Source organism: Heteronotia binoei, chromosome 2 (assembly GCF_032191835.1).
Source record: "Heteronotia binoei isolate CCM8104 ecotype False Entrance Well chromosome 2, APGP_CSIRO_Hbin_v1, whole genome shotgun sequence".
Taxonomy (NCBI): Eukaryota; Metazoa; Chordata; class Lepidosauria; order Squamata; family Gekkonidae; genus Heteronotia; species Heteronotia binoei.
In genome coordinates this window covers 81,061,290-81,085,768 of record NC_083224.1, presented here as the reverse complement: position 1 = coordinate 81,085,768, position 24,479 = coordinate 81,061,290, and the positions used below count along the sequence as shown (strand labels likewise).

General features: G+C 45.6%; 1 protein-coding gene across 1 annotated transcript; it reads right to left on the bottom strand.

Moving 5' to 3' along the window:
- Position 1: 1 nt before the first annotated feature.
- On the bottom strand, positions 2–23,574 carry LOC132566414 (periphilin-1-like). Its single transcript, XM_060231427.1, has 10 exons — positions 23,407–23,574; positions 20,800–20,955; positions 20,454–20,719; positions 19,823–19,965; positions 19,268–19,323; positions 11,138–11,195; positions 11,058–11,107; positions 3,540–3,665; positions 3,170–3,313; positions 2–600 (listed from the first exon to the last, which is right to left on the bottom strand). The coding sequence occupies exons 1-10, from the start codon at positions 23,539–23,541 to the stop codon at positions 421–423; spliced, it is 1,314 nt and encodes a 437-aa protein (XP_060087410.1). The 5' UTR covers positions 23,542–23,574; the 3' UTR covers positions 2–420.
- Between the last annotated feature and the right edge of the window lie 905 nt (positions 23,575–24,479).

The window sequence follows — 24,479 nt, the reverse complement described above, 5'->3', positions numbered from 1 at the left end:
GCGTTGTTTCCAAATTTTATTATTTGCAAAAGCGTGTGTTTGTGTGTATATATGCAGGGGCAGAACGCCAGAATCAGTTTACTACTCTAATCCCAATTACTCCTGTATAGGAGTTACTGGCCTCTCCAAAAGCCTTAAGTCAACATGTCCCAAGAACCTGCCACAACACTTCTGTACGAAAGACGGATCTTCTTTCCCCCATCCCAGCAACAAGGGTCCCAAGACTTTCACCCACTGCCTCCACAACCTCTAACTGCTGCAACCTGAACTCGGGGGCTTCTCATCTCTACTCCATTTCACAGAGGAGCCTTATATAACCTTTTAGTTAAAATAAAAACCTCCTGCAATTTCCCACCCCACTGATTCTGTCCTCCAAAAGGCTTTGGCCACACTGACCATCAGATCTTCTCATTATGCCTTTCAGGGGGTCTCAGATAAGTCATAGTTGTCAATGAAATTCTTCAGCTTGCTTTCATAGTAGTCCCCAACACATCTTATATTGGTGCGCAGTGCTACTTCCAGTGCCTGCTCCATGCAGGGCTCCTTCTGCAACAGCAAAGTGGCCACCACAGCAAAATTGAGAACAACCTGTAGATAATCCTAAAGGAAAGAAGATGGTGTCAAGAAAGATATCCTGTGCAAATCTGACATCAGAGAACCTGCCTTTGAAGATCAGTGCTCTCCCTACCCACTAGCTGTGAACAGAAATCGTCTTTATGGTGCTAGCACTGATGGTGGCAATAGTCAAGAGTACACAGAAATCACAGAACATCTCACACTTGAAACACATAAGTAACACTTATGTCGCCACACTAGTTATGAAGATTAATGCCATTACAGCAACAACTTTTTAAGACTGAAGAAGTGCTCATTTTTCCATTATAAACCCACTACCTTGTATGTTTAAGTCGCTGCAAGGTATAAGCTAAAGATCACTATGCATCTTGACATAGTCACAATCAAGGTGATAAAAGGGATTTTAGATAATTCCAATAGCTGGCTGCAGGTGAACTGAGGATTCCTTCTGTAGTAAACATAGCAGACATGAAACCCAAAGATAGTAATTATTTCAGATTAACAGAGTATAGCAAAACCTAGACTCCAGTCATAGCTTTATTTCCAAATATTCATACAAGTCTTCCCCTGCCATCTTTACCAAGCCTCACATACACTCCCTACAAACAGTCTTTTCCAGATTATCATAGACTGAAGAAGAATATTCTTACAGAATCCCAAACTGGACTGAGAACTCTAATTTTCCTATTGTTCATTACTTCAAAACTTGATTCAAGGAATCTAGGAATTACTCCCTGCTGTCTTTCCCCAGGTTTGTTTTTAATCTTTAATCATAGTAACACTCTATAAGACTTGTTTCCTCAGTGAATGACCCATTTCTATTTCACATATGTCCATGTGACCAAATACACACTACAAACGTAGTAAAAGACTAAAGAGACCTTTCTTTCTGGTAAATGTAGAGATACCCTGAAGTATACTTTGCATTATTCAAGACAATCTGTTTTTAGCAGACAGACTTAAGCCTGGAGCTCTGGCCCAAATTAAAGCCAATGATGTTGGCACAGCCTAGTGGCCAGAGTCAAAAGTAAAAGGTAAAGATCAGGAATGGCACAGACATTATATACACACATAACTAGTGGAACAACATTCATTGAGACAATTTACACAGATCCAATAGCTATGTAACTCATCAGATGTTTTGCAGGAGTCAAATCTGGACAAGACAGAAGGTATTCGTAGGACTTGAAAGTCAAATCTTGCCATTTTACAGGTAGGAGCTTAAGTCCTAGCAATCCACAGCCCTTTTTTTAAAGACTGTTATCAATTGCCCTGTTATAAATGTAAGAATATTCCAACAATGATTCCTTAAGGCTTGGTTTGATGGTCTGCCAACAAAAGATACTTAAAAAGAAATGCCTTACAACAGTTTGAGTACACAAATGGATGGATAAAGCAAAGGAAGGCACATGCTGGTCTTCACTCTTATGTATATTGGTGGCCTGGATGCATTCCAAGCCTTCAGACATGAAGTCAGCATGTTACCGTCTTACTTCCATGACAGTTCCCTTAAATTGGAACTCTGTCTTTTTGGCTAACAAATGGTCTATGTAAATATGGCTAACATACCCACAGTAAGTAAGACAACATATTTCAAATTGTAGTTCCTTTTTTCTAGGAACCGTTCTGTATTAAACAGTACAATGTGGACTGAAGATCACATTTCTATATCAGTGTGATTTAATTGGGCTGAAATAAGGGAATAAATGTATACTTTGCCAGCGGGTTAGTTTTATGTGTTCATTTCTCAATAGAAGCACAAGAGTGTTGGGATTGAGATTCTCTTATATTTGCCTAACCAAGGAAAGCTCATTAGAGAAAGTTACATAAAGATCAGAAATAAAGCAGTAAATATAAAGGGGAATTCATGTCTCCCATTCTTTGGTGTCAGTCAATGCAATCTTATACAGACTTACTAAAGTCCATGCCTATTGATTGCAAAGGGCTTAGACTGGAATAACGGCATAGGATTACAATGAATACATCTGAACAGGGGTCCTTTAAGACCAACAAAGTTTAATTCTATAAGCTTATGTGTGCACACACACTTCTTCAGACGAATACATCTGTTCAGCATCTTCAGCTCCCTATACTTTGAAGACCCTAAGCTGACTGGCTCTTGATAACTGCCTGAATCTTGATGCCTATTTCAAAATGAGTAATTTCTCCCCTATACTTGGCCTTCAATAAACCTGTGCCACATGGACAGAAAATGGTATCTTCATTATAGTGCTTGAATGCTCTAACTTCTCTCATTTATTTGATGTAAAGACTTGAAGGCACTTGCACCTTCAGGAGGGAGGGAAGCCATTTCCAACTATTTCCCCTTCTTACTGCAAACCTGCACCCTTACTATTTATGAGGATCCTGAGGGTCTGACAAACCTTGGGAACGGAATTTCAGGGGGCTAAGTAGAGGGAGGGGGAAGCAGGAAAATCTCATTCTATGACATCTGATCTTTGAGCAGATCTTGCTGGATAAAAACAATTGCTTATACCCCATTTTTCCTTATCAATGGTCAAAGTTGTTTACAAATAAAATAACATTTACACATATAGGCTACTGAAGAGGTTTGAATTTAATTTTTTTTAACCTGTTCGATCTGGTTCCTTTTTGTTAGCACAGCCACAGAACGAGGGTCCTCAACAATCTTGGATGGAGCTGAAGTGCCAGTTTCCTTCTCAGCACAGGGTTGGTGAGGAAAGCCTGTGTCTTCACTGCTGGGTGCTAGTTGGACCTACACAGAGATATCCCAATAAGATGAAGAATTAGTTTGGCCAAGACCTGATTAGGTGTGTGTAAGTGTTGTAGTTTTGCTAAGCATAAGCAAAGTGAGACCACAACCATTTGGAAGCAACTGAGGCAAAAAATGCATCAGATACATAACACCAAGAGGGAGCAAAGATGGGGAATAAAATTTATGGGATAGCAAGACATTAGGACAGGAACACTTTTTCCCCTACCGACTCATATGCTTCTGTGTTTGCAGACTGAAAGTTTTCTGTAGTCTCTGCTGGAATGGATGTTTCAATAGCTAAAGCAGCATCATGATTTAGAGGAGCTAGGACTTTTCCACCATTCCCTGTTACCTGCAGATACGTGGAAACAAAACAACGACAAAATTTGGCTTGGCCCTAAGATAATGGCCTACAGCATACAAAAAATATGAATGTTGCTAGCCAAGCAAGTTATGCAGATCTGCCATCACATTCCTTGTCACCTAACAATTAGAAATACTTGAACCTTTCAAGGTAACCCGACTACTTTATCTTTGCTACTAAACAGATTAACAAAGTGGTAGAAAAAAATAATTCAAAACATGTCCAGAGGAGGGCAAAAAGAGGGGTCTGGACACCAAGTTCTATGAGTTGGGGTGGGCACCAACAAATGTAGGTTTGTGGTTCGGGGTTTTTCACAAATTATGAACTGGTCCATTACACAGATTGGTGTGCAGGAAGTGAGCTTTGAAGGCATTTAAAAGCTGTTGCAGCCCACCACCAGCCGGTGACCTGACCAAAGTGAGCTTACTTCTGTGTCAGGCCACATGACTGGAAGTGAAGTCTGAAGGCATTTAGGAGTTGGGCAATCTATGAAAACCTTTATGGGCTTTTGAAGCTCATTCTGGAAGCTCTGAGTTGGACTGCTCAACTCGACTGAGCTCTGAAAGTGATCTCCGAAGGCATTTAAAGACCTTTGGAGACCACTTGCAGGCCACGGCAACCCATAAGTGGGTTCAGAAGGCCTATAAATACCTTCAGAGCTCACTTGGGTAACCTGATTCGACTGAGCTCCAAAGGCCTATGAGCTCATTCTAACTTCGGAGCCCTCACAAACCTCATGTGGGGGGGGGGGACACACTTTGCAAACCACAAAGCAGCCTGATTCATCATGAATTTTGGTTTGTGCCTATCCCTACCTTTGAGGAAAGGTTGAAGGAGCTGAGTATATTTAGCCTGGAGAGAAGACTGAGAAGTGATATGATCACCATCTTCAGATACTTGAAGGGTTGTCATATAGAGCAGTGCTTCCCATTTGCAGGGTCGTGACCTGGTACCGGCTACAGAAGCCTCACTACCGGGTCACAAGAAAAGCCAAAGCATGACCTCTGCTCTGCTTCCTTCCTTCCCCCATCTCTCTGTTGTGTAGAGAAAAGCTAGCCTTGAAGGCTGACACAGGCTGCAAAGCCTGAGCTCTGTTTGGCTTCCTTCTTTCCCCCATCTCTGTGTTGTGCAGAGAGGAGGTGGGCTGCCTCTCCTTCCTTCTCCCCCCTCCCAGTGTTTAAGAGAAAAGCTGGAGTCCACTGACACTTTAGACTCATTAAGTGTTCTTCAAGGTATGAGCTTTCATGTGCCTTGCAGTATGCTCTTTGGGGGAGATTTCCCCGGGAGGCCTGGGCCGCAAAGAAGGGTGTGTGTGGTTTTTTTTCAGCCAGGAGGGGCGGGGAGTGGGCATTCCAGTAGCTTTTTTTTTTTTTTACCAAACAACCCTTGGGCAGAATTGTTGCTGGCTGGGGTCATCTGATGATGAGAAAGGCTTTTTTCCCTCCCCCCCCCCCCCACCTCTTTCTTTCTTTCCTTGCAAGTGATGCTCTGTCTGTATTCTTGGTGCTGGGAGGGGGGAAGCAACAGTGGGAGGGCTTCTAGTGCCCTGGCCCCACTGGTGGACATTCTGGTGCTTTTTGGGCATTGTATGAGGGAATTTTGTACTGGATAGTCCACTGGCCTGATCCAACATAGCTCCTCTTATGTTCTTTCTTTCCATGTCTTTTTTCCCTCTCTTTTCATTTCATTCTTTCCCTTTCTCTTTCTTTCCTTCCATTTTTGCTGGATGAAACTTTTCTGTTCATCATACTGTTGTTGTAGACATAGCAGCTCTGCCAATGAAAATTTGGCACTCCCAGTTGTAGCCAGCTGGCCTTTCTGTGAGATTTCTGAGTGACTGAGAGTGAGAGGTGTGGGGCAGAAAGAGATTATTGGAAATTACTGCAGTATATCTCAACAGCACTGGAAGTGATGGTACTATGAACTCGGCACCATTTTACTGGTCCTGCTTTTAACAGCTGTCTGACACCAAAATTAAACTCCTCCTGTAGATATTTAAAAGGATAAAATAAGTTCACTGGCTAAATATCTGCAAAACCAGTTGCTGTTAATGGCATGGGAAACAGCCAGTAAAAAACTGCAAGCCCCTCATAAATATCCTTTTTGGGATAACTGCAGAAAAGCTTGTATGAACTTCATATAACTTGAAATTAATTCATTAATTGCAGTACAATTCTCTGCTACCTTTCACGGCAATTTCCCAGTGTTTCAGCCAAAGAAAAGTATGAAAAATAGCTGTCAAAAGATTTTCTTGAAACCAAGCAAGTTTGGTTATTGCTTGAGGCAGGGTTCCAGTAGTAGCAGCTGAAGAAAGGGCCTACTAAATGTTGCAGCATATTTTGAAGTAGAGCAGCTGCCAGGGCCCAGTGTGGGTGATACACAGTGCTGTCATTCCTGATGGCAATGGCAGCAGCACTCCCAACTGCATACACTGGCCAGTGCTGTTGAGGAAGGGGTGTGTAGGTGGTGCAGGCAATCGAACATAGGCATTAGGAGTGCTTGCAAGCTGGAGAAGAACACACAAACAGATAGGTGCATGCAGGTGTGGGAGTGGAAAGAGAGGACCGCCCACTTTCCACCCTCGTTTTGGCTCAGCATGAGTTTCAGAGAGATTTTTCTGAAAACGAAGTTACTTCAGAAAAAGAGGCAGGTTTAGGGGAGTGCCCTGGAAGTGACATCACAGGAAAAGGTGAAGTTTTGGTTCAGTGTGCCCCGGAAGTGACATCACTTGGACTTTGACACCACAGGAAATGACATAATTCCTGTCTCCCAGCTCCACCCCCAAATTTTAGTGAGCCACAAAGGAGAAGTGTAAAAATAACCGGGCCACAGGAAAGAAAAGTTTGGGAAACCCTGATATAGAGGATGGTGCAGTTGTTTAATGTTGCTCCAGAAGGTTGGACCAGAACCAACGGGTTGAAATTTTTGGCTAAACATTACGAAAAACTTCCTGACAGTTCTTCAGTGGAACAGGCTTCCTCAGGAGGTGATGGGCTCGCCTTCTTTGGAGGCTTTCAAACAGAAGCTAGATGGCCAACTGACAGCAATGCTGATTCTGTGAACTTAGACCATGAGAAAGAGGGCAGTAATGGTCACATCAGTGATTAGTTCTCGTGGCCTTTTCTTACATGCTCAGGGAAATGCTGATCACCACTTTGGGGGCAGGAAGCAACTTTCTCCAGGTCAGTTTGGCAAAATGGAGATTTTTTGCCATTTTCTGGGCATGCAGTGGGGTCACTGGGGGCATGGAGGGGGAGATTTTTGTGAATTTTCTGCATTGTGCAAGGGGTTGAACTAGATGATCCTGGAGGTTCCTTCCAACTATGATTGTTAAAAAAATGAGTGATGGGCAGGAAGGACAAGGAAGATGATGATATTGGATTTATATCCCTCCCTATACTCTGAATCTCAGAGTGGTCACCATCTCTTTTACCTTCCCCACCACCACAACAGACACCCTGTGTGGTAGGTGAGGCTGAGAGAGCTCTTACAGCAGCTGCCCTTTCAAGGACAACTCCTACAAGAGCTATGGCTGACCCAAGGCCATTCCAGCAGCTGCAAGTGGAGAAGTGGGGAATCAAACCCGGTTCTCCCAGATAAGAGTCCATGCATTTAACCATTACACCAAACTGGCTCTCGAACGAAGATGGGTTTTTTTCACAGGTAGATTTAAACTTGGTCTCATATCCAGTGTGTGTACAGCCACAAGAACTACTTGTCACAACTGCTCTCCAGGGCTCTAGCTATCCTGTGCCGAGGTTTGTTGTGAACTAAGGGGGTCTGGTTGTTTAAAAATCCTTTCCTTCTCATCTCCCTGTAATGAGAGATTCCCTCCCACATCCTATACAGAGGACCTAAACACTTTTAAAAGCTTTGCCTCTGCTTTGCTTAGCAGCAAAGTTCTCCAGGATTTACCTATTAAATTGATTAACAACCCTTAATTGTGACAAACAAAAATAAGAAGCTGAGTTCAGTGCTTTGAAATGTAACCAGCTGAGTTCAGTGCTTTGAAATGTAACCAGCAAACCAGACAGAATGCCTGTAGAAACTTTTACCTTTTATTAAGATGAGAAGTCACTCTTTTTATTGAGCAGGGCAGAGAAAAATACTGGCATGAAAAGGTTAACCCTTCTCATTTCAATTTCTCTTATTGTTAACAAAGATAATTTGTTGTAAAATCTTAATTTGTTGAGAATATCTGTATTCCCTTGGGATTTTCAGTTCTTTTTTTATCTCATTCAGAATATTTTGTATTTTCTCTTGTTTCTTTCTCTTAAATTGGGCATTGCATTGTATTAAATAACCTCCAATAAAGACTTTACTTGCATCCCAGATCATTCTCAAATCAGTCGCTATTTAAATTAATTTCAAAAAATTGTTTAAATTTCTTTTTGCAATCTTCAACGGTTGTTTAATTTTGTAACAAAACAATTTAATCTCCATCTAAAGGTTCTGAATCTTCCTTTATAAACCATAGTCAAAGGGTTATGACCTGAAAAAGTCTTTGGTAAAATCTTTACTTTAGAAATCTTGGTAGCTAGATCTCTCGACATCAAAATCATATCAATTCTTGAAAATGATCTATGTATTGCTGAAAAATATGTATATTCTCTTGAACTACTGTTTTTCTGTGTCCATACATTAACCAATCCCAAATTGTCCATCAGATCAAAGAAAAAAATTGGTAATTTACCTTGAAGCATTTTAATATTTTCTCAATGTCCTGTCCATTTGTGGGGAATACACCACTCCTATCTCCCATCAAACACCAGGTTTCATAAAGTAAGTCTATTAATCTCTCCATAAGTCTTTTGTAAAACACCAGTTTGTTTTCATCTGGAGCATATAGTCCCACCACCATAGTCTTAATTCCACGTAAATTAACTTCAGCTCCAACAAACCTGCCATGATCATCACTCAATACCAATTCTGATTTTGGATGAGAGTTAATATACAAAACAACTTTCTCTTTTTAATGTCTGCCAAAATAGATTCTTCACTCAAGGTTTTATAAATCAATTATTTTATATCCTTTTTTCTTACATGCATCTCTTGTAAACAAATAATACCTTGCTTTAATTTTTCAAATAATGATTTTTTTTTCTTTTTTGAGGGGCATTTCATCTATTGATAGTCCATTTTAAACATCTGTAATTCATATTCTCTTAAAAAAAATTAGTTAGTACCTGTGGTGCCCAACTCAATATTGTTCTTTTGTAGGTCGATATCAGCTTGCTGGGGGTAAAGTGTAGATGACTAGGGAAGGCAATGGCAAACCACCCCGTAACAAAAAGTGTGCCAAGAAAACATCACAATGTGATGTCACCCCATGGGTTAGTAACGATTCAGTGTTTGCACAGGGGACTTACCTTTCTCTTAAAAGTGTTCTATCATAATCATGTGATTATTATCTAGAAGTGATTGGTTCATGACTAAATATGAGATAATCAACATAAGTGCGAATAAGCCAATCTCAAATATTTAAAAACCTTTATTAAGAAAGCAATTAACCTAACTTTTCTGTAACTGTTTCAACTAATTGTCCAAGATGAAAGTAACTTGAAGCAAAGAGAGTTCTCTGATTGTAAAAAAGTGCTTGAATTCTTGGTTAGCTTGCAAATGCAGCAAGAAAGGATTGGTGATGTCAGTACTACTACTATATCCCCTTTGCCTGGGGTTGTTAATCTGGAAGTCAAACTGCTACTCATCAAGATAACCCACCCTCCCCCATTTTATGACTTGATCCTGACTGTCTTGGACACCAAAAGCTGTAGGGGGATGGTATGAAGGTGAGTCAGTCATGGGTAGGATTTTCTAAACATTCAATTCACACCCCGAAATCATATATAACAGGGGTGGCCAATGGTAGTTCTCCAGATGTTTTTGCCTACAACTCCCATCAGCCCCAGCCAGCATGGCCAATGGCTGGGGCTGGTGGGAGTTGTAGGCAAAAAAACATCTGGAGAGCTACTGTTGGCCACCCCTGATATATATATATAAAAATTAATCATCAAAAAAGCACAGATAACTGGGAACAATCAGCAGACAAACAGCTTTAAGCAGAGTCCTGAAATGAAATACTCCTATACTTACAAAGAGCCTCAGCAGTCCCCTCCTGGGAATGGGCCCAAGACCAAGCATCTAGGCACAGCCTGAGAGGGCCTGTCAGAGTCTTGACACAACTCCGGACTGCAGTCTTGACAATGCAGCTCCAAGGTAGGCTGATAATTTTATACACTATCCTTAAGCCAGGGACTTTCTTCTTTAACCCAATCAGCATTCAGGGATGCTGGCCCCAAATCCACACCCCTAGTCTGCTTTCAACTAATCACTTCAAAAGTCTGACTAATCACTTCCAAAGTCTGAATAACAGACCTTAAAGTACACCAAGTAGTGATGATCCATCACAGCACATGATAGATTGGCCAAATGGACCGAAGCTGTTTTCTTTGGTTACTGTAAACATTACCATACAGCTGTCTCTCTGCTTCCTGGAATGTAATTTGATTTAATTGGACTCATTCTAGCAGATAAACCTGCATTATTCTATGGCAACATCTATCCTTTCCTAAAACTGATAACTACAGCTTTTTAGGCCCAATAATTTTTTTTGTTCAAAACAAAAGGCATTAGTTTTTTCATTAAAAAAGGGCTTTACTACTGAACTGTAACAATTTGGAAAACTTATTTGCCAAAAGGCAAGCATCTTCATAATCTCAAGCCAAAAGTGCAGGCACTTGCCAGTTTACGTATGTTCCCTCTAAGCTGAGTTAGTGTGAGCTAGCTCACAATTTTTTAGCCTCTGGCTCACACACTTTTGTCTCAGCTCTAATTTATGCAGTAGCTCACAACTTTGATGCCAGTAGCTCACGAAGAAGAGTTTTTGCTCACAAGGCTCCACAGCTTAGAGGAAGAATTAATACCATGTGGTAAAATATCTGCTAGACAAAGACAGTGAAGCTTAAGAGAAAACTCTGTACCAAGGAGAAGTTGAATTGCAACTGCCATGAACATAGGCTTGTCTTAAACATTTAAATGCAAAAGCTGAGTGTGATAGAAAATGTCGTCAAGTCACAGCCGACTTATCGCAACCCCATAGCATTTTCAAAGCAAAGGACAAACAAAAGTGGTTTGCCATCGCCTGCCTCTGCAGAAACTTAATAGGGAGTATCTTTTCTTTTTTCTCTTGCTTTCCTCTCTAATTAACACCTCAGCACCACTACAAAGAACTTACCCTCCATCAAGCACTTGAACCCTCTTTTGGCTTGACTTCTGTTTGGACATCAGACCACACATATAAAATGAAATTATACCCACACCGCATTAAGACATGTCCACATTATGGGAAACTCCCAGAAATCAAAGACCATCTTCAGTTACCTTGGAAGACTTTTTTTGTTTCATTGAAGCTGATCTCCCTTTTTGTTTCATCAAAGTTGACCTCCTCCCTTTTTGTTTCACTGAAGTTGATCTCCCTTTTTTTGTTTTTTCATGGTGCGTTGATTTCTTTTTTCTTGTCTGGTTTCCATTTTACAGGGCAATAGCAGGAGGGGAGAGAGTATCAGTATCTGAATATGCTGAAGACATATATGACAAGGGCCTATTATGATAAATAAGGACTCATATCACCCCAACAAAAGTTACTGTCCCAGACTGTGGACTATGCAATAACAGTGCCAACTGAATTTCCAAGCAGTGAGAATGTAGGCTATACTGTTCAGGAATCACTGTATTGATGTTTAACAGTGGAAGGTGCTGGGACAGTGTGAAGTAGTACAACTCCTCATTAGCAGCATATGTGACAAGTATAGTGGAAACAGAAGCAGCCTGACTAGGATTTTAGTGTTGCCACTTTCCACCAATCATTCCATAGCATCTCTGTGGCTCCCTAAGGGTTTTTAAAAATTATTATTATTCTGTATGACCATGGGTCCTTGTTGCTGGAGGTAATACAGGGTTGCACACATGCTAGACAAGCAGGGAAAAGGCTTTGCTTGTATCTGTTGAGAAACAGACAGGACCAGTAGGGACTGTGGGCAGGACAGAAGCACATAGGCTACAATTTGCCCTTCATCCCTGCCCCGCACTATGATAGGCAGAAGAACCAGCCTTGCAAAGGACAGAGAGACAGCTTCCTTGTACTAGCAGGCAGGCACTATTGCAGAGTTGCATGTGGGAGCCAGAGAGGGATAAACAGAAGAAAATGTCCAGGCTTCAACCCAGTGCTTGGCAGCTCACCAGCACTGAGAACAGACCCAGGAAGGCTCAGATTTTATTAATATCCTTCTTATATACCACACACTCAGCAAAGTTCCTGAAATAGTTAGAAGCGAAGGCTAAGATTTCCTGCATCTACAACAGTAAATACCCACCAAGTCAGACAAGATGAATCAGTGATGAGAAGGGATTAGATAACATCTTTCTATGTATGAAAGAGAGAAAAAATCACTGATTCAGGATCGGAGATCTATCAGTGTTTGTAACTTGGTGTGGAAGTGCTAAGCAAGATCCTTCCCACAACTAATCATTAGCCCCCAATGGGGGGAGGTGGGGGAGAAAGCCCCATCTGTTCAAGTATAAAGTGGGCTGTTTTATTTTTAGATAAAAGGTTGGGCAGCTGAACTCAGCCCCATTCTGTATGTTACTCTCATGCTTAGGAGAGATTTTTTTCTCCTGAGTAGGCTGTGAAAAACACAGGAAAAAAAGCAGAGGTTGGGGGAAAATCAGAAAGAAATGGAGCAGATCAAAGGCAGGTGTGTGTCACGGCTGGGGCCGGGTCAGGCAAAGTCCAGAGGCAGTCCAAGGTCTGTAGCCAGTAAGCAGGAGGGTCCGAGGCGCCAAATCCGAATCACTGTAGAAGTATCGCAGGTCTGAGGTCCAGAAGCCGAGGTCAGGGAGTCCAGAAGTCCAAAGCCAAAGTCAGGGAGTCAGGAACCAAAGTCAAGCCAGAGTGGATGCTAGAATGTCAGGGAGATGACTAGTTGCTTCCACAAAGCTTCCTCCCAAAGCCCACAGCTATATAGCCCTCTGCTGGCTGTTGCCCGTTTGGGCTAATTGCTGGCTCAGGGAGGCAGCCAGGATCCTGTTACCACTCAAGCATCCTTGCTCTTAGAAGGGCCAGAATCCTCTCAGAACTCAGGGCTCAGGGAGCGTCTTGCTTGTGAGCGTGCCGCCCTCCTCCGATCCCTGAGGTCCTGCCGGAGGCGGTCACGCACACGAGCCACCCGAGAGGGCGAGGCAGGGGGGCTGGGATCTTCTCCAGCAGGAGGCAGGGGCACTGGTGCAGGTGGCAGGGGCACAGTTTCCTCATCAGACTCAACTTCCTCTGAAGGGTCCCCAGCACCCATGACACTATCCCCCCCCCAGGGCCCCCCTCCGTCGAGGGACCTGGAAGGTCGGGGTGGTCGTTGTGGAACTGGTGCACCAAGTCCGGGGCATGAAGATTGTCCTCGGGCTCCCAAGACCGGTCTTCTGGGCCGTATCCCTCCCAGTCCACCAGGTACTGGAGGCCTCCACGATGGTACCGGGAGTCCAGGATCTGGCACACCTCATATTCTTCCTCGTCATCCACCAACACTGGTGGTGGCGGCGGTGGGGAAGGAGTCCGAGCTGGGTCAGGGGGTGCAGCCGGAACAAGGAGGGAGCGATGAAACACGGGGTGAATGCGGAGGTGGGGTGGCAACTGGAGCCTGAAGGCGACGGGGTTTATTTGTTCAACGACGGGGTAGGGTCCAATGAACCGTGCATCCAGCTTGTGAGACCGACCAGGCCGGCGCAGGTAGCGAGTTGAGAGCCACACCTGATCCCCCGGCTGCACTGGAGGGCCTTCTTGCCTCTTTCCGTCCGCAGCCCGTTTATATGCCTCCTTGGCTTGCTGTAGCTGCTCTCGGAGCAAGTCTTGGCTGGCACGGAGTTCTTGCAGGTAGGCATCGACGGCGGGGACATTCGTGGGTGGTAGGATCGCTGGGAAGAACCGAGGGTGGTACCCGTAGGTTGCAGCAAACGGGGTCATTTGGGTGGATGAATGGACCGCGTTGTTGTATGCAAACTCCGCTAGGGGCAATAGAGTGGTCCAGTCATCCTGCTGGTAACAGGTGTAACAGCGGAGATATTGCTCTAGCGTGGCATTGGTGCGCTCTGTCTGGCCATCTGTCTGTGGGTGGTAGGCCGAGGACAGGTGCACTCGAGTACCCAGGCTGGAATGGAGGGCTTGCCAGAACCGAGAGGAGAACTGAGGGCCCCGATCGGAGATCAAACGGGCTGGGAGTCCATGCAGACGAAAGATGTGTTGCAGGTAAAGCTGGGCCGTCTCCTGAGCTGTGGGGAGTTTCGGGCACGGAACAAAGTGGGCCATCTTGGTAAATAGGTCGACGACCACCCAGATACAAGTCTGACCCTTGGAGCGTGGAAGTTCCGTGATGAAGTCCATAGAGATGGTATCCCAGGGTCCTGAAGATGTGGGCAAGGGCTGCAGCAACCCTGAGGGTTTGGCTGGGATGTCTTTGGCCCGTCGGCAGACGTCACAGGAGCTGACATAGCGGGCAACATCAGCGCGAACTCGTGGCCACCAGAATTCCCTTGTCAGCAAGTGGGTGGTCTTATGCTGTCCAAAGTGCCCGGCGGGTAACGAGTCGTGGGTCAGGCGTAGCACTTCTGCCCGCAAGGGCCCGGGCGGCACATAGAGGCGTTCGCGGTGTAGCAAGAGGCCGCCTCGAGTCGTGAACTCCCCTGTTGGGTCATCTTGGAGAGCCTGGAGGTGTTGCTGGACCCAGGGATCATTGGCCTGGCTAGCCCGAATGTCCTCCACGAGTGCTGGTGAAGTGGAGGTGGCTGCAAATACTGAGGGCGGCAGGATTGGAGCAGCGGGCGCGGTCTCAGTTGAGGCAGGGGCGTATTCCGGTTTCCGGGAGAGCGCGTCTGCTTTCCGGTTCTGGGTATGGGGGATGTAGGAGATCCGGAAGTCGAAGCGAGAGAAGAATAGGGACCACTGGATCTGGCGCTGGTTGAGACGGCGGGTGGTCTGGAGGTGTTCCAAGTTCCGGTGATCGGTGAGCACTTGAACAGGGTGGCGAGCCCCTTCGAGGTAATGTCGCCAAACCTCAAACGCCGCCTTGATCGCGAGCAACTCCCTCTCCCAGATGGTATAGTTCCTCTCTGCAGCAGTGAGCTGCCGCGAGTAATAGGCGCAGGGCTGTAGTGGCTGGGACGGCTCCTCGCGCTGGGACAGCACTGCTCCCAGGGCCACGTTGGAGGCATCAGCTTCCACCGTAAAGGGAAGCTGGGGGTCGGGGTATCTCAGGAGTGGCCCGGTGGCAAAGCGAGTCTTCAGGGTGGAGAAGGCGTTATCGGCCTCTGGGGACCAGTGGAAGGGTTCTTTGGGGCGGAGTAGTTGAGTCAGGGGTGTGGTCAGGGATGCGTAGGCCGGGATGAATTGCCGATAGTAGTTGGCAAAACCGAGGAACCGCTGCAGGTCTTTGCGATTCTGAGGAGCCTGCCAGGTCAGGACCGCTTCTACTTTTTTCGGGTCCATGAGGATCCCCTGCGGTGACACGATGTGCCCAAGGAACTCGACGGAGCGCAGGTCGAAGTCGCACTTCTCCAGCTTGGCGTAGAGACCATGGGCTCGTAGGCGCTGCAGGACCTGGCGGACGTGCTCGGCGTGCTGGGCAGGATTGCTGGAGTAAATTAGGATGTCATCCAGGTATATGATCGCGAAGCGGTCGAGCAGGTCCCGGAATATGTCATTCATGAACCTCTGGAAGACAGCGGGGGCATTGGTCAGTCCGAAGGGCATTACCAGGTGCTCGTACTGCCCGTATCGGGTCCCAAACGCGGTCTTCCATTCGTCTCCGGGCCGTATGCGCACCAAATTGTACGCTCCACGGAGGTCCAGCTTGGTGTAGATTTGGGCCCCCTTTAGGCGATCCAAGAGTTCAGGGATCAGTGGTAGAGGGTACCGGTCGCGGATGGTGATCTTGTTCAGGGCCCGGTAGTCATTGCACAGCCGGAGCTCCCCACTTTTCTTCTTCACGAAGAGCACTGGAGCAGATAGGGGAGAGGTTGAGGGTCGGATGAATCCGCGTTTCAGGTTCTTGTCCAGGAAGTCTCGCAGAGCTGCCAACTCCGGCTCCGACATTGGGTACAGACGCCCCACCGGGAGTGGTGCCCCAGGTACCAAATCAATGGCACAGTCGTAGGGCCGGTGAGGGGGAAGCTGATCAGCTCCTGTCTCTTCGAAGACATCAGCAAAGTCCACATACTTCTGAGGGAGCTGAGGACCACCACTCGGGATGCCAGCTGCTAGAGTGGTGGGAGGAGTCAGATGGGGGCATGGGTCTCGGAAGCGTAGTTCCTGCTGGGCCCAGTCCACGATGGGGTTGTGCAGCTTCAGCCAGGAAAGGCCTAGAATCAGCGGGAAGCGAGGCATGCGGGCGACATCAAACCGCAGCTGTTCTTGGTGCTGCTGGACGTGGAAGGTGATGGGACAGGTCTCCTGGGTGACGGGGCCAGAACGGAGGAGGCGCCCGTCAATAGCCTCCACCAGCGACGGAATCCCTTTTGTCTGCACAGGGATCTGGTGCTGCTTCACAAAGGCGGCATCTATAAAACAGTGGGCCGCTCCCGAGTCCAGCATGGCATACACGAACAGCCAGCGTTCGTCAGGCAGACGGAGTTTGACTGGTAGCAGGAATGGCCCTGGGGTATCAGCCCGCTGTTCGGAGGACCCAGCTAGTCGCCCCAGGCTGGGGGGTCCACTTACGCCTGGGGCTGCCCTTTTGGCGGCGGTGGCAGCGAAGGTCCAGGTATCCGATGCTTAGCAGGGCAGCCAGAGGCATAGTGGCCTGCCGTGCCGCAGTAGAGGCACAGATTCTGCGTGCGGCGTCTGGTCTTTTCCTCTGGGGTCGGGCGGGGTCGAGCAGCTCCAAGCTGCATAGGCTCATCCTTGGTGCTGGTACTAGCTGGGGACGGGCGAGGAGCCAGGTAGCACGGCGCAGGGAGCTGGCGCCCTCTGGTCTTGGCTTGGCGGCGACTTTCCAGGCGGCCATCGATGCGGAGGCAGAGGGTGATAAGTTCTTGGAGCGTGGGTGGCTGCTCCACCCTGGCCAGTTCATCCAGGACCTCCTCTGCCAACCCCTCAGTAAACTGGTCCATCTGGGCAGCCTCATTCCACGCCAAGTCCTGGGTCAGGAGCTTGAATTCAGTGGCATATTGAGCCACCGAGGAGTTGCCTTGTTTCAGTGCCCTGATCTTCCGGTTGGCTGTGGCTGCTTGGACTGGGTTTGAGAAAGCAGCAGACAGGTGGGCCTCAAACCCCTGGTAATCAGTCAGTAGGGGAGAGGACGCGACCAGTAAGGGTGTGGCCCATTTGGCCGCCTGCCCCTTTAACAGACTGATGACGAAACACACCTTGGTTTTGTCATTGAGGAAGTCCCGTGCTCTCAGTTCAAAGTACAGCCGACACTGTGCTAGGAAGGCAGGAAATTCTTCCACGGCACCCCCAAATCTGTCAGGTGGGGGAACTGGGCACTTGGCTGGAGCACTGGCCGCAGGTTGTTGCTGCAAGTGCACTACTGCCTGTGTTAGCTGCTGTACCTGGGCTTGGAGCGCAGCCAGTAGTTCTGTGGTTTCACTTGCTTCAGCATCCATCCTGTGGAGTGGGTGTTTGTCGGTGGAAGCAATCTGTCACGGCTGGGGCCGGGTCAGGCAAAGTCCAGAGGCAGTCCAAGGTCTGTAGCCAGTAAGCAGGAGGGTCCGAGGCGCCAAATCCGAATCACTGTAGAAGTATCGCAGGTCTGAGGTCCAGAAGCCGAGGTCAGGGAGTCCAGAAGTCCAAAGCCAAAGTCAGGGAGTCAGGAACCAAAGTCAAGCCGGAGTGGATGCTAGAATGTCAGGGAGATGACTAGTTGCTTCCACAAAGCTTCCTCCCAAAGCCCACAGCTATATAGCCCTCTGCTGGCTGTTGCCCGTTTGGGCTAATTGCTGGCTCAGGGAGGCAGCCAGGATCCTGTTACCACTCAAGCATCCTTGCTCTTAGAAGGGCCAGAATCCTCTCAGAACTCAGGGCTCAGGGAGCGTCTTGCTTGTGAGCGTGCCGCCCTCCTCCGATCCCTGAGGTCCTGCCGGAGGCGGTCACGCACACGAGCCACCCGAGAGGGCGAGGCAGGGGGGCTGGGATCTTCTCCAGCAGGAGGCAGGGGCACTGGTGCAGGTGGCAGGGGCACAGTTTCCTCATCAGACTCAACTTCCTCTGAAGGGTCCCCAGCACCCATGACAGTGTGGGGGCAAGGTTTAGGTTCCCTTGCCTGCAGGCTCCTTTTCTTAAAAACAAAACAAAAACAAAAGCAGTCTATTCCATGTGTGCGCTTGAGGATTCTAGGAAAGAGGGGAATGCTCACTCCCATACAAATTTATGGCTACATGAGCCTGCTGTGCAAGTGAGAAGTTTGTCTGTGAAACTGGGTCCTTTTTTTGCTGACTGCCAGAAATGTGGAAGCAAGGCTCCCCTCAATAACATCTACAAGCCCTATAAATTTCATTACAGTGTTGTGGGATTTCATTTGTAACTGTTTCTCATTCAGACTAATGGAAACATGCATCACAGTGGCTCTCAAAACTATAGAACAGGACCTCAAAATGGTTGTGACACACTTTCATAGTGAACATTCTGTTGGGAGGGAAAAAGAGGAAAAGGGTAAGCTCTGGAAGGCTCTATGATATATTTGAATAAACCTCGGCATAATGTGCAAAATGTCAATGAAAAAACAGGCTATTTCTCAATACTATAATTCTGAACCTGCCCCTAAGCAGATTGATATACTCAGAAAATGGGCCAGCCATGTACAGAAAGTGGACATTTTTTCTACAGAATTCCCCCTCCCCCCAGAAAAATACATTTTTAAAGTAAATGTTTTAATGCACATACTAAGATCTTATGATGCTATGCTGTGAAACTTGACTGGCATTTTTTCAAAGGAAACTTGACTGCCAGGCAGATGGGCAGATAAAAAAAAACACTCGAGCCACTGCAGCTGCACCAGTCAGCTGGCCAGTCAATTGAAAAGGATCTGCAGCAGCTGCCACCCCACTCCAGGCATGCAGGGAAGACCCTCTATTGTGGGTGGGCAAAGAAGGCAGGGGAAGAGACACATCCCCACTCCCCTGTGAGTCACAGGCAAAGGGGTAAGAGTGTGAATGGGGCAGCAGTGGGATGTCACTGCCATCAAATTCCTCCTCCTCCCCTGTGAGTTCCTTTTGCTCCCTACCTGTATATTTATAAATACTAAATGAATAATAAAATATAAACTTGTTCTTTGCAAACAGATGTGAGATGCATATTTTTTATGTGGAGGAGGGAGAAAGTAGCATTACTTTGCAAGTGGGTCCCAAAAAGCACAGCAAGTTTAGAAGTGAATCATGCATCAAAATGTTTGCGAGACCCTAGTATACTGAATTGATTTGGAACACCATCGACTTTATTTACAATGTCATAGAGTCAAATCTGCATTTTTAAATAACACCTGCCTCTAATCCTAAATCAGATATCATTTGTTGTGTTTTGCACACCACTAAATATGGTTGTGTTTTCTTACCATCATAGAGTTCTCTGGAGAGTAGGAACATGATGTTCTGTAGGATTTGCTGGTTTCTGGATAACAGAACAAAGAGAAGTCAGCTTTGTGGATGAAGAGGTAAACCACCTTTCTGCTCTGAAAGGAGAGAAGTAACTTAACTCTGTAGGTAATAAAAGTCATAACTATGGGATGTTTTCCTGGCATATCCAGCTAGGTATCCATGCAGATTTGAATTTGACAGTATTCTGCTCAGGACCTCTTATCCTTTTCAGAACTCTCCAAACCTGTACCAAGAGAATACCCTAGTAGAACCCAGATATCAGTTCAAAGTTTGCGGTTACAATGTAACTTTTTGTTAAAGCAGATCATGCTTTGACAAAATTTCTGTGTTCCAAAGCAGATCCTTGATGGTATAATTGGGTCAGAAAGATTAGAGACATATCCAACAGGCAAACAGTGTGGATGGAACCTTTTCACTACACCTACAGCCCTGGAAACAATGAAACCAAAAAACTAAGATTTATTATTCTAAACTGTTTCAGAGACACAGCCTGAAGCCTAAGAAAAACAAACCTTTGGAGGGATGGTAGCGATGCATTTTATGAGCTGAATAAGAGTGGGGAAGCTCTCTCTCCTGGAACCTCTCTGGGGATGGATTCTGGCAACACTTACAGTGACATTTACAGCAATAATCTGTCCTGGTTATCTCTCTCTCCCTGTAGAAAACAAGCACACAGCTCACTTGAGCAGGTGCATTCATCTGAATTCAAGACAAATCACAGTTTGCTACACAAAATAAGCTGTCAAGAGCCTGACACAAGGCCTATTTACATTCCCAATGTAAACTGATATTGGTTCCCCACAGCCCAAAAATTCTTACAGCTACTTCTGCTGGGAAACTAAGGTAATTATTTTTAAAAAAAAACCCTGCAGCATCCTTGGGAACTGCATTTTTAGCATTTGCATGGGAAGATAAACTTGCTTAAGATCAGTTTAGACATGTACTGCAAAAGTAGCCCTAGGTTCAGACTAACACTTATTCAAATTAAAATATTCCCAAAAGCTGCCACCTTTAATCTATCCACCCACCTCACTGTCTTACATGGTTCATTTTTAAGCACCATGCAGAAGGCTGTGTATAGCACCATCAGCATTCAGACTAATCCAAACACTACTCAGTTGCTAGAGCATAATGGTCAGCTACCCAGATGATCTGTTTGAGTCCTGGGAATGGGTGCGGTCTCGCCTCACTGGGGATCTTGAATGCCACCTTCGTCTCAGAGGGGATCTTAAATGACGGCCTTGCCTCAGAGGGCTTCTCAAACATTTTATGGTCCTTTGTGTACTAGAATGCTTTGAATCACTGTTACGATGACACTTTGATGAAGAAGAACGGCATTCCAACACTCTTCCACTATCAGGATCTCGATCAGAAGAATAGTGAGAATGAAACGAGGAATCAGACAGCACCTGGCAGGGAGAGTTGAGGTGGTTGAATAGAACAGAAAAATAATCCACAGAAGCTTCCCATTGCCCCATTTCCAACTTACCAAATTTCTCTCAGGTTCTGAAGCACTGCCACACTTTTTAGCTTTATCCACACCCCAGGATGGTTCCTGGTAATCTTCAGGTGCCCAACCTTTGCCACCATCACTCCAATTAAAGTTTTGAGCATGAAGAGAAGATTCAGATTCCCAGAAATAAAGCTGGAAACAGGAGGATGAAGGTAGCAATGAAGCAACCATGCAAGACTGAGGTTTTTCTTTGCACTGAAATCATGTCCTGTCTATATGTTTCTAGCTATGGGAAGGTCTCTTTGCTCCTTGATGTGACAGGGGAGTGCAAGATGCCTTGAATTACACCCAGGTGATACCAACCACCTGGGAAGAACACTCACCTGGGAAGAACCAGGTGATCCCAATCACCTGGGAAGAACACTCTTGCCCAGGGAACCTGCCAGCTGGGCAGGGATGAATTTCCTGCAAGGAAATACCAATTTGCCCAGCATTCAGGAAGGAGCAAAATGGATTACTATTTGAATGACCTGAGTGGTGCAAAAAAGGATGGATATGTGCACTCCCAAGTTGATTGCAGAAAAGAAAGCCAAGAGGTTGACATGGGGCATCACTCTCCAAAATCAGGAATGGGGTGAAGGGAAACCCACTCAGCTAGGTCAGGAAGGATTAAAGGATCTTTACATCTTTACATCACATTAGCAGTGCTCAAGCCAGGACCAGGAACAAAGGAGGGAACAGAATAGCATCTGCCTTCACCAACCCCTATTGGTAAATGAGGAAAAGGACAAAAACTTGGTGATAGCATTTCCTATATATACCTGGTGGGAAAGTGGGGTGGGGAGATGGGGCAAATTCTTTTATATGCACGTGTCTCCTTATTCACCATGACAGCCACCTCCCATTTGGTGACCCCCCCCCCCCCCATTTCTCCCCACAGATTGCAGAGTTTTCTGGCCTCACTGAGCACAAGTTGCTGCCATACTTTTCATAAGGAAGGGATGGGGGGGACAGAAGATAATTTAAGGCATGAACACTATGCCCAGGAGATGAGACCCATGACATTTTCAGGCATGTCTCCTGGCTTATAAAGTGCCCACTTGATGGAGGAGACCCATTTGTTTACATGACTGCATGCCTTTCAGCAATACTTGGTTATTCACGAAGGCAATCTAGGGATTACTGAAAACTCATGTCAACTGACTTATTGCTGATTTTTTTCCTGTTACAGCATTGGAGGCTGTTGGTTTAATGTTGATTTAAAAATGTTTGTGTTTTAATTTGATTTTAATCACTATTTGTTGCCTAGGCAGTCTTTTGGATGGAAGGGCAGGATTTAAATATTTTAATTCACAAATAAATACAGCTGCAGAAAGAACAGGAAGTATCAACTGGATAATGGAAAGGAAACTACTGTGAAAGGTTTGGAGCTGGCAAGTGGCTTAAAAGGGGAATACCTCCATCATACCTGGGGAGCCCAAATAAAGTGGAAGGATAAAAGGAGGAACAGGGGCTTCCAAATTTTCTCCTCTCTACTTTGAAGTGTATAAGGAGTAACAAAGCACAGATATGCATTATATCTAATCTTACAGCCTGTTTCTGTGAGAAGCATATGGTGTACAACAGCAACCTCTGAGGAAAGGGAAACAGTCCTATAATTAAAAATTCTGTACCAGCCTGTCTGGGTGTGTTGTGTTTTTGCATGTTTCTGAATGTGCACCTGCTCCTATCAACAAGTAATTACTGTATTCCCAAGTCTTTGTGAACTGCACACTGTGGCAAGTGCACTCTGGTACAGAATTTCTTAGTGACACCTTGAGAATTATAGCTTTATCCTTCTCTTTAAAACACATTTTTGTCCCCAAACTAGAAGCATGCATAAACAAGTTTTACTGTATACTTATTTACATGAAATTTGCATGTTGTGTAAAGCTTTCAACTATAGTTTTTAAAAAAGGAATTAATTTACACCTTACTATCCAACCAAATGTATACAATTCAGAGAAAGACAGAGAGAACCTGGAGATTTTGTGCCTTGCTTTGTGTTTTCTGTAGAAACCATTTCATAATAAGATGTGCATTATGTATCACAATGATGAGAAAGGGTAGATAATCTTACCACTGATCAATACACAATGTGGATTTGGTGTTCATGGGCAGGATAACATGAAAGTTTACTTATCAAGAATAACAGTGGGGATGTATTCGGAGATTGTCTCTAACTTTAAATGCGACAGGGACTTAGTGGGGAGGTGAATAGAGAGAAAATGAAGGCATGAAATCCAAGTCAGAAAGCTGGCAACTTGTAGGTTATAATATATAAGCTGCACTGAACCAGGCTAAGGACTGAAGGATGTAGGAGGAGTTCACAGTTAGTTCACAGTCACACAACCAGTAGCTGGCTGTCTCATTTAACAAGAAAACCAAAACAAGATTATTTCATTCACTATCATTTTTGAGGAAACCAAGAAATCATTTAAGTAACACTAATTAAATAAATGTTTAAATGTTGGTGAATTAATATGTAAAAAGACAGCTGCTGTCTGGGAAAAATACATATTCTTCAACTTAAGCTTTTAAAAAGACTGCTACAATTCCCATACCAACACCAGCAACACATAGAGGAGTTTCCGTCGTTCTTACCTGCTCAGTCTCTTTTCCACTCACCAGCACGGGTACCAAATGAACATCATTGGGAATAACTGGAAGGGCAGAGGAGCCACCAGCTACAGCATCACAGGCCTGACAACAGTCTGTGTCCTCATGGCTGTCTCCCATTTGGGTCTACAAAGTTTTCAAAAGGAATCAGGGTTAGAAGAAGAAGAAGAAGATTATATTGGATTTATATCCCGCCCGCCACTCCGAAGAGTCTCAGAGCGGCTCACAATCTCCTTTACCTTCCTCCCCCACAACAGTCACCCTGTGAGGTGGGTGGGGCTGGAGAGGGCTCTCACAGCAGCTGCCCTTTCAAGGACAACCTCTGCCAGAGCTATGGCTGACCCAAGGCCATGCTAGCAAGTGCAAGTGGAGGAGTGGGGAATCAAACCCAGTTCTCCCAGATAAGAGTCTGCACACTTAACCACTACACCAAACCGGTTATAATATTCTAAGAAAACAATGATTGGGTGGTGCACAAAAAGGGCCATAGATCCATCTCCATCTTTCTACGACACCATCTCTGCTACCCATTGAGCTGGATCCAGCAATCCAAAAACAGAAGGACCTTTCATACATAGATCTTCCCTGCTTTTTCTTCTTCTCAGCAGACATTTCCAGTACCTGGAAATTTGATTCTGAGGGTTGCAGAACCAGCATGGAATAACAGCTGCACTGACTGACAGGCTGTAATGAGGAGAGGGAAGTGGACAAAAACACTTTTTCTGCTTCTTCTGTTGGTGGAGATCTCCTAACAGAAGATTTCACTCCCTTCCTCCTCTTCACTACAGCTCACTGACCCATGTGACCTTCTTGCCACACAGGTCCTACAACTCCTGGAATTAATTTTTCTGGAGTTCAAAATGGCTGTTAGAGACAGGGAAAGTAGAAAAGAGCTGAGATCTTCCTTTGAGCAGTCTGCTGGATCCAAGCATTACCTCACTCCCACATCCTCTCAATTGCTGTTCTCTTGACCTTCAAGTACAGCCTAGATATTTCTTCTGGTTCAGATGAAAAATATGCTGTATATTATATAAAAATATGCTATCCTGCAACAGCAA